General features: G+C 53.4%; 1 protein-coding gene across 1 annotated transcript; it reads left to right on the top strand.

Annotated features, from left to right (window-relative positions):
- The first annotated feature begins 1,224 nt into the window (after positions 1-1,224).
- Positions 1,225-4,708, top strand: elfn1b (extracellular leucine-rich repeat and fibronectin type III domain containing 1b). Its single transcript, XM_068751237.1, has 4 exons — positions 1,225-1,511; positions 1,586-1,739; positions 1,999-2,165; positions 2,683-4,708. The coding sequence occupies exons 1-4, from the start codon at positions 1,225-1,227 to the stop codon at positions 4,706-4,708; spliced, it is 2,634 nt and encodes an 877-aa protein (XP_068607338.1).
- Positions 4,709-9,757: the final 5,049 nt, after the last annotated feature.

Here is a 9,757-nt window from a genome sequence, read left to right as displayed (position 1 = left end):
CGGCGTGCACGGAGAGGAAGGTGATGAATGATGCAAAGTGTGAAAGTGGCCAACAGACTCCTTCACATCAGCAACTACAAGGCGATTCACAATAAGAGGAGGCGGCGTGCACGGCGGCGTGCACGGCGGCGTCGACCGCCGAGCGCCCCTGCTCCGCTTCTCTCTCCTGGATCCTTAAATCCAAACTTCCTGGTTTGGTTCTAGCGGTGAAGACCGGCCCCACTTCACCTCCTAAAACACGTTGACATTTGCATTTGCACAAATGACCAAACATCTGACATAACCTTTCAGCACAATATGCTTCCTGATTCCCTCGGCTCTATTAAATATTTATGCTTCTAACAAAACAGCGTTTCCCACAAGACCTCTGCAGAATAAATGTCCCCAGGTTGAGCTAAAATCACCACGGTGCGTTCAATGCGACCCCGGGAATCACCGATATCACGATATCAGGGAGGCTCACGCCGCGGCGTGACGGCGAGCCTTTTGTCCCATTCACAAAAAAGATTTGCAGCAGCATCTCTGCTCCTCCGTCACCAGGAGGGATGGAGCAGCGCTCAGAGAGGGAGCCCCCCCCCCCCCCCCCTTCCCTCAGCTGCCTCTCTCTCACCTTATCGCTCCATCGTCTCCACTCCTTACTCCAAATTGCCATCTCGCTCCCCGCCTTCCTTCATCGCTCCTCTTCCAGCAGACATCAGGTGGCTATTTCTCCCATTTCTAGAACCCGGCCTAAAAGTTCCGTCTGGAAATCAGAGTGGCTTTTATCACGCCTGGTTCAAAAGCAGGAGCGTCTTTGGTGGCGTCCGACATATTTCACTAACACCCTTCTCTCTCTCTCTCTCTCCCGTTCTTTCCCTTCTACCTCACAGGACAGAGCGAGGGATGCGGAAGAAAGAGAAGAAGTGATTGTCCAATCAGGCATGCGGACGGCCACAGAAGAGGCGAGCAGCAGCCTTTCTGGCGCCGGGACGACTTTCGCTCGCCAAAAGTGTTTCCTAACAAATCTAATGGAAGCGGTCAGAGAAACGACGGATCTCATTTATCGGCTCATCCCTACGTTGAAGAATCCTTGATTTCCCGACGCGACTAAAACTCGAGATTTCACCACGAGACAAACTGAGGAGCGTTTTTACCAAACAGCAAAGGGCATTCCCTGATATATTCCTCCATAAAGCACCCATCGCTCCCTTTCCTATGGCGCCAGCCCATAACAATAAATGTTAGATGGCAAGCGTCTCTGCTCGGCTTTCCCCAACGGATATTCCGACGATGTCCCGAACGGCCCGGAGGACAGGACGGGGACAGCGGAGACACGCCGCGGGCGGGGGCTCTTCAGTGGTCCTGTCCACGGCCGGCTCATTCCTCTGCTGGCTCGCCCTGCTGTCGGCGATGCGGTTGCCGACGGTTACAGCCGACTGCTGGCTCATCGAAGGGGAGAAGGGTTTCGTGTGGCTGGCGATCTGCAGCATGAACCAGCCGCCGTACGAGGCCATCCCCGCGCACATCAACAGGTGACGCCTTTTAAACGGCTTCCGTTCCCTTCCCCGCCAGATTCACTCGAGCTCGCCGCTTTTCTCCCCGACAGCACCATCGTGGATCTGAGGCTGAACGAGAACAAGATCCGCTCGGTCCATTATTCTTCGCTCAGCCGCTTCGGCAACCTCACCTACCTGAACCTCACCAAGAACGACATCAGCTACGTGGAAGACGGCGCTTTCTCAGCGCAATTCAACCTGCAGGTGAGCGACGCCGCGGTGACTCACGCACGTCCACGTGGGCGTGCACCGGCTCACTACGGCTTCCAGCGCCGGCGTGCTTTCCCGTCTCTCCTGGCGGCTGTGCCAGGAGGGAACAGGCGAAGAGGATCTTTGCTAGGTCAACAATCGAATTGTACAGGACGGCCTTTGTTTGTTCTCCGTCCCCCATCTCGAGTGCCGCCTGGCGCCGGCCGGCTCCTCGGGGATTCCAATAATCCCCGCTTTGTCTTCGTCTCCCCAGGTTCTCCAGATGGGCTTTAACAAGTTGAGGAACCTAACTGAGGGGATGCTGCGAGGCCTGGGCAAGCTGCAGTATCTGTACCTGCAGGCCAACGTCATCGAGACCGTCACCCCCAACACCTTCTGGGAATGCCCCAACATCGAGAACGTGGACCTGTCCATGAACAGGTAGCGGCGGCTGGTTGCTCAGACAGCTGGATAGCTTGCGGCGACCATTTGCTAATATTTAGGAATGGAAGTTGGACAAAGCAAGCGATTTGAAAATGCTGCCAAGAGAATGTGCAACTTTAACAGTTAATTGATCACAATCACGGCAGCCCGGAGGCCGTTTTGCTGCTTAATAGTGGTTTAAAAGTGGCATTTAATAACAAGATAAAAAAGGACTGTTTGTAATTTATTGGTGCATTTAATAACACAGCAAACAAGTTGAGGCATTTCTAGCACAGCCTCATTTCAAGCGTCTGAAACACGAGCAAACCTTTGGATCAATGCCAGACGTCGTGTTGCCATTTCCTAAATTTGGGATGCTCTGCAGGATAGAGAAGGAAAAACCGCCGGGCGGAACACGTGCAGAGTGCTGAGATTTAGAACTAATCGGCGCTCTGATAAAGGCGAGAGAGAGAGAGACTGATCTGCTGGGAGCACCTTGAGGACCGGTTAGCATGTTGTCTTGCTCTCGTTTCAGGATCCAGGTGTTGGACGGCAGCCTGTTCTCCGGACTCTCCAAGCTAACTACCTGTGAGCTCTACACCAACCCCTTCAACTGCTCCTGTGAACTGCTGGACTTCCTTCGCTGGCTCTCAGCCTTCCCCAACAGGACCAGCGAACGGATGGTGTGCGACGCCCCTCAGAGATACCTGGGCTACAACCTCTTGAGCCAGAACCCCCGCGCGCCCACCCATCGCAACGCTCTGCACCAGCTCAGCCTGGCGTGCGCAACAGATGGCGGCGCTACCGACTTCTACGCCGTCGGCATGGCCGATCCCACCACTTTCAGCCCGGACTTCGCCTCCCCCTGCGGGCTGGACGACTGCTCCTCGGGGACGCCGCCCGACGAGGTCATCAACCTCAGCCCGATCTTCTCCGACGGCAACCCGGTCATGATGCTGAAGGAGATGCTGCATTCGAGCGCCGTGTTAACGGTTCAGATCCCTCACCCGTATAAGAAGATGTACATCCTGGTGCTGTACAACAACAGCTTCTTCACGGACATCCAGGTCCTCAAACACCACAGGCAGAACATCGAGCTCAGCAACCTGAAACCCAACACGGACTACACGTACTGCGTGGCGTCCATAAGGAACTCGCTGCGCTTCAACCACACGTGTCTGACCGTCTCCACCGGCCGCTGGGGCGAGGAAGAGAGGGTGGACAATCAGTCGTCAGCCACCCACTACATCATGACCATTCTAGGCTGCCTGTTCGGCATGCTCCTCTTCCTCGGCCTGGTTGTCCACTGCCTGAGGAAGAGGAGGCGCATGGAGGAGAAGGAGAGGAAGATGAGCAGGATCCAGAGGACTTTGATTGAGCTCAAATATGGGGGAGAAGGAGATCTAGAAGGAGGGAGCGGAGGATCCGCTCCCCAGAAGCTTGCCGGCGGGGACAGTCTGCCCAGAATGCCGTACCTCCCTCAAGGTGGCGAGATAGATCCCTACAAGCTCCAGGAGGTGACAGAAACGCCGCCACACAAGCCCGCCAAGATGAACTACATGGAGGTGAGAGGCTCCGGCATCGAGAGGGAAAGAGAACGGGAGCGAGAAAGAGAGACGTCGCCGCAAGCGAATCCTCAGGGCTCAGTCGCCGAGATCTCGACCATCGCCAAGGAAGTCGATAAAGTCAACCAGATCATCAATAACTGCATCGACGCTCTCAAGTCCGAGTCCACCTCCTTTCAACAGGGCATGAAGTCCCCCTCCTCAGCAGGCGGGGGCGCCGTCTCCACCGCGGAGCCGCAGCTCGTGCTCCTCTCTGAGGAGAGAGGGGAAAGAGGAGGCGAATTTCTATCACCGGCGTATAAGGGAGGAAGAGGAGGGAGAGATGAAAGGGGCAGAAGTTACCATCCCTCGCTGCAGCGCCACCACAGCATGGAAGCTCCTCCCACCTCCTCCTCCCCAGGCCGGAGCCCTCGCTCCTTCCGCTCAGAAGGAGATTACCATTCCTCAGAGAGCCGCTACATCGAGAGGACCTCCCCGGGCGAGAGAGGAGAGCGAGACGCCGTCCGTGCCGTCACTCCTGCGGCGGCTATCCTACGAGCAGAAGCCCAGAGAACCCGCCAGTACAACGAGCACCGCCACTCCTACCCGGGCTCCCAGCAGCACCTCCAGGACCTGCAGGAGCTCCACCACCACCCGGGGGCCCGGAAGCCCTCCATGCTCGATCCCCTCACCCTCAGCAGGCAGGCCAAGCAGCGGGAGCAGACCTACTCCCAGCTCTCCCCACACTACCCACTGTCGCCCCGGTACCACAACCTCAGCTACTGCTCCAGCCCCGACGAAGGCGAGGAGGAGGAGGGGCTGCTCTGCACCCCGACCCTCGGGCTGTGGGAGCGGTTCAAACTACACCGGAAGAGGCACCGGCAGGCGTCCATGGAGGACGAGGGATACGTGGCGGCCGGCCACGCCCTGAGGCGGAAGGTTCAGTTTGCCAAGGATGAAGATCTTCACGACATACTGGACTACTGGAAGGGCGTGTCCGCCCAGCAGAAGACCTGATCGCACATCTGGACCGGGCGCCTCCGATGAGAAAGAACGAGACTGACCTGTAAATACAAATGAGCGTACGGCGAGCGCACAAGCATCTACGCACGTCTACACACGCACCTACACACGCACCGACGCACAAGCACCTACACACATCTACACACTCACCTACACACGCACCGACGCACACGCATCTACACACGCACCTACACACACACCTACACACGCACCTACACACGCACCTACACACACACCTACACACACACCTACACACGCACCTACACACACATCTACACACGCACCTACACACTCACCTACACACGCACCTACACACACGCCGACGCACACATCTACACACACATCTACACACGCATCTACACACACATCTACACACGCATCTACACACGCACCTACACACATCTACACACACATCTACACACGCACCGACGCACACGCCACACAACGAGAACACGAGGGACGACAAAACCCAAATATTATACCCAACAACAACAATCAACAACCGATAGAGAGACCGAGTTAACTTTTCTAACGTAATGGAGTCATAGCTCAGACTTATGTAGCTATTTTTTACTGTTCTGAATGAAGAAAAACTAAACTAAATAAAAGAGAACCCTTAAATGTTGCCGGGCAACCCATCCGGAACAGCCTGGCGAGGCTTTCAATCCGCCTTCATCCGCTCGCCATCGGTCTAGATCTAGCTCTGCTGGGGTCGTTGGGTTTTTTTAGGCCTTGTGTTGCATATATATATAAAAACAATACATTTGGAAGATTCAAAATAAGAACATTCTGGATGGGTCGCCAGGCAACAGTAGAGTTAAATGTGCCAAATGAACCAAGGGGATGAGCGAGCCCTTACTGTGTACCGACTTCTCCTCGCCACGGGTTTTATATCTAGAATTTAAAGAGCCTAGAATAGTACGTTATTACTATTAATTATTCTTAATACTGGTCTTCTTCTTCTTCTTCCTGTGCGCCTCATCATTGATATTCTGTTATTTGAACATGGCATGGCTCCAACGAGAGACAACGAGACGACGGACGAGACATTTGACTCGTCTTTTCTTTTCTTTCTACCAAGAGGAATGTGCTCTCTGCCGAGCCAAAAAACAAGGCCGCCTTTTCTCCCGGCGAACGGCTTCATCTGCTCCTCATCCTCCCGGAGAGGCGGCGCTGTGCAGACGAGCGAGAGGAACGCTCGATATTTGCAACCGGACGCGGCCATTTTGTTTGTACGCCGCGGTTTCGAAACCTTTCAGACATCTCAGAGACCCGAATCCCGAGTTAGATCCCTACCTGCTCACTTACAAGGGTACGTTTTTAATCTTCAAAATGAATGTCTTCATTTCCCACGGGGGTGGGGGGGGGGGACATATCTGCACTGTTCACAATCAAACAGCGGCTGAGACTCTCAGCTTCCTGTAGATCCGCTGTGTTCTATCGTTTCTATCGTCTCCTCCCGCCCCCCAGGTGTTTTTCTAACTCCTCTGGTTCCACTGTGCCAACTTGATCAATTACAAAGAAGTATTTGAAATGTGTTTTAAATACTGCAGCCAAACAGGAAAAGGATTTGCACACCGCCATCGGCTCACCCCGTTCATTTCGAAGACCAACGTACTGTGGTAGTAAATCGACCCCAACAGCCCCCCCCCCCAGCCCGGCTGCAGCCATCGTCCCGCCTCCTCCCTCCAGGCCTGTTTATGCTCCTTGTGGCGCATCCTATGAATCTGGGCAATGCCGCCAGGAAAGGTCGAGGGTCAAGCAAGGCGCGACAAACTAGTAAAGGACAACTCCACTTTTACTGGCAACACAACCTCCTCCTCGCCATATTTGACCCCCCCCCCCCCCCCCCCCCCCTTCGGTTTTAGCGCTGGCGACATGTAGGTGCTGACGGAGCATAAATGGGCCTTCGCCCTTACAGTTGCATTCAGTTTTACTCACGCGACCACAACCACACACAACTGAATGTATCCTTAGAGAAATGAATACCGTTCAGCAGCCGGGTTTGCATTTCAGACGGAAAGGCTGCGTTCAAAGAGCGTCCGGATCGCTCCGATGGAAAACTTTCTTCACTCGCTTAGAAAGAGGCGGATTATTATGGACGGCTTTTGTTCACGTCAAACTGGACTCAGACGCTGCGACGAGGCCCGCCGGGGTCAGGAAAGTCCTGCTGGACGCCAGCGATGGAGCGATGAACACTCAGAGCGTGTAACCAGCCCGTAGCGTTCAGGAGTCGCGCTGACGTTGCTCGACTCCTGGAAGGAATGGAAAACCAACACGGAGCTGGGAAAACGATGGAAAGTTTACCGGTGAACGGAAATATTGTATAAAACCTTGTTTTTTTCAATGTCTCTGCGATAATTACTTAAGAATGCTCAAGTCATTAAACCCATTTAAAGCCACAGTAGCGGGTGAGTGAAGTCACTGCAGCTGCTTGGACACGTTGGACCGTCCTAAAACCACAAAAGCAGGTCCCTCTGTCCTACGGCTGCTCGGCGGCGGCGCTCTAGAAGCCAGTGAGCTGCAGCCGTTTCAGCATTAAACGTCCCCGATTGTGGCTTTAACTCAACAATAGCCTTAAAACATTCAATGTTCATTCATTTCTAGACTTGAACACCGCTTTGAAAACCATTTCCTTGGTTTCAACGCTTCTACTTTCCTGAGCGCAATTTTCAGAATTGTCCGATTGTTCAGCCTCGCTTGGGCATTCTTAAAGAGAAACTACTGTGGATGTGGCGATGTATTAAAGTACTGTTTCGGCTCTCCGTTCTGTCCATCATCGATAATGGCCTGGATTTGACCACGAGCCAGAGAGCAGCATCCGGAACGGCACGGCGATGAGCCGAGGGTCAGCGGCGACCCCGATCGGCGCCGCTATTCTGCGAAGCGCGACGAAGGGAAACTGTGTTTTTGAAACAGCAGAATGTCACTAAAGGTGGAAATCAATAGACGAACAATGGAGCATGCTGCAAGGGAACCTGTGTTGTGTTATTCTAGCGACCGACTCAGGAGCAAGCGAGTGAGAGGCGACACTCTGCCAGAGCAGCTCTCACGGGCTTCCTTCATTTATTTTCTTGTCAAAAACAATTTCTATGAGCACAATAAAATACCCTTTCTTTCACCGGCTCTTTTTTTTGTTGGAGTTACGCCGAAGGTCAGAAAAGCGAAAAGCAAAAACCGAAAACCATTACAATTTCAATTTTAGTCTGGCGGTGGGCGGAGTCTGTCACCACGGTGCAAAGAAAGCAAGCCCGCCCTTCAGCTTCTGCTCATCATGCTTCCATCTCTTCCCTGTGCTGTGGGAAGGGCAACTTTAGTATGTCTCTGGTGTTTCATCATCAATCCCCCCCCCCCCCCAACCTCATTTCCCTCTCCCATGTCAGACATCAAAACGACTCACAAAGACAAAGACGGGTACTCAAGCTGTGAGCGCCGATCCCATGATGAGAACTCAAACACAGAGAAGCTGAGAGGATGAGAACCTTTAACGGTCCTAGAGCATCTGCAGCTCGTTTCCCCGACAACGGTCTTTTACGGGACCTGAAAAGGGCGTCAGGGCCAGTCGGTGTCTCCCCCCTCACTCCCGTAGCTGTCCACCCTTATGCCTGCCTGGGCACCGAGACGCCTCCCCCAGGCACAAACAATAACTCGCATGGCATTTACGACGACTCCTCCGGCAGCGATGGAGAGGAGGGGGGGAGAAAGGAGACTGAATTAAGTACAAGAGGATGAGAACGCTGAAAGGAGGACAGAAAGAAGGGATTCTTCGCTCCTTCTCAGAGATTAGATTCTCCTCCTCGCCCCCCCCCATCTTTGTGAAATAACATGCTTTTAAAAATGGGAATTAGACTCGCTGTCTTTATTAAAGATCACAGCCAGCCTGTAGAAAGAGGCGGCTTAATAGAGCACGATGTTAACGCTGATAGTGGGAAGCATTCTCACCGCTGTATTAATACATATTAAAATAAACCCTCTGAAGAGGGGGGGGGGCTGCGTGTTTCTGCAACACACACACACACACACACACAAACAACGGCCAAGCTGCATTAATAATGTGCAGTGGAAGTGAGAGAACGCTGTGGAAAGGTCGAAGCCAGCTCAGGGGCGAACAACACAACTTATGAGTCATTACGGGGACAGTTGCTACGGCGGTTAGCTTCTCTACGACCCCCGTCCAAATATCTCACGAGGCCGGGCCTGTAAACTACAGAGGAGCCCAAAGAAAATCTCCCGTCGCGCTTCTTTGAAAATAGCTTCCGACACCTTTGAAGCCGGAGGCAGAGGAGGATGTCAGCGAAGAAGAAGCGCACGCCTGGGAAGAGCAAATAAGGACAGGAAAGAAGGGCGGACAGATTTAGATGGAGTCTAATGGATCGTTCTTCAGTCTGAACATTCACACACCTGCATGCATTCCTGCAGCCCCCCCCCCCCGATCGAAAGAGGCCAAGACAAGAGATCAATACAGCAAATTAAAAGCGCTCTAATTAGCCAAACTGTCACGCGGCTGCTACGGCAGCCATGCTGGAGATTGCCTGGAGGCCCGCCTGCATTTCCACTGGCAGCTCAAACACACTCCATATGAGGATTAATTGATCAATCAATCAACTTCAGATATGTTGGATTGAACGCCAATAATCCCGAACCAACGGCGGAACGCTTCGCCTCACGAGCATCTGTCTCAGTGAATACACCAATATGCTGCTTCTATTCGAAGGGAAAGCCAAGGACAAGAAACTTGGATCCGAGAGAAAGCACAGCTGACTGCCCCCCCCCCCGCCCCCCGTGTTGGGATTTGAGCGAGCGAGCCTGGAGGAGGAGGGAGACAGAGAAAATGATAGTGAGCTTCCTGTGCGAGCAGAAAAAGGCAGATGGAGCGATAAGAAGCAACTCCACGTCCCATAAGCCTCTGAGACTCCTCTTCTGGAGGGGGGGGGGGGGGGGGGGTCGCGTCTCTCCTCAGCAGGTCTCTCGTCAATATCTTTTTATCTTATGTCAACATTTATTGAAAGATGAAGCTGAAATCCAATTCCTGTGTGTTTTTAT

The sequence above is a fragment of the Brachionichthys hirsutus genome, chromosome 17 (assembly GCF_040956055.1).
Source record: "Brachionichthys hirsutus isolate HB-005 chromosome 17, CSIRO-AGI_Bhir_v1, whole genome shotgun sequence".
Classification (NCBI taxonomy): domain Eukaryota; kingdom Metazoa; phylum Chordata; class Actinopteri; order Lophiiformes; family Brachionichthyidae; genus Brachionichthys; species Brachionichthys hirsutus.
This window is presented reverse-complemented; position numbering and strand designations above follow the sequence as displayed.

Coding starts and splice junctions, on each gene's coding strand:
- elfn1b (XM_068751237.1), top strand. CDS start 1,225: ATGGCAAGCGTCTCTGCTCGGCTTTCCCCAACGGATATTCCGACGATG. Junction 1,740..1,998: donor CAGCGCAATTCAACCTGCAG/GTGAGCGACGCC, acceptor TCGTCTCCCCAG/GTTCTCCAGATGGGCTTTAA. Junction 2,166..2,682: donor GTGGACCTGTCCATGAACAG/GTAGCGGCGGCT, acceptor CTCTCGTTTCAG/GATCCAGGTGTTGGACGGCA.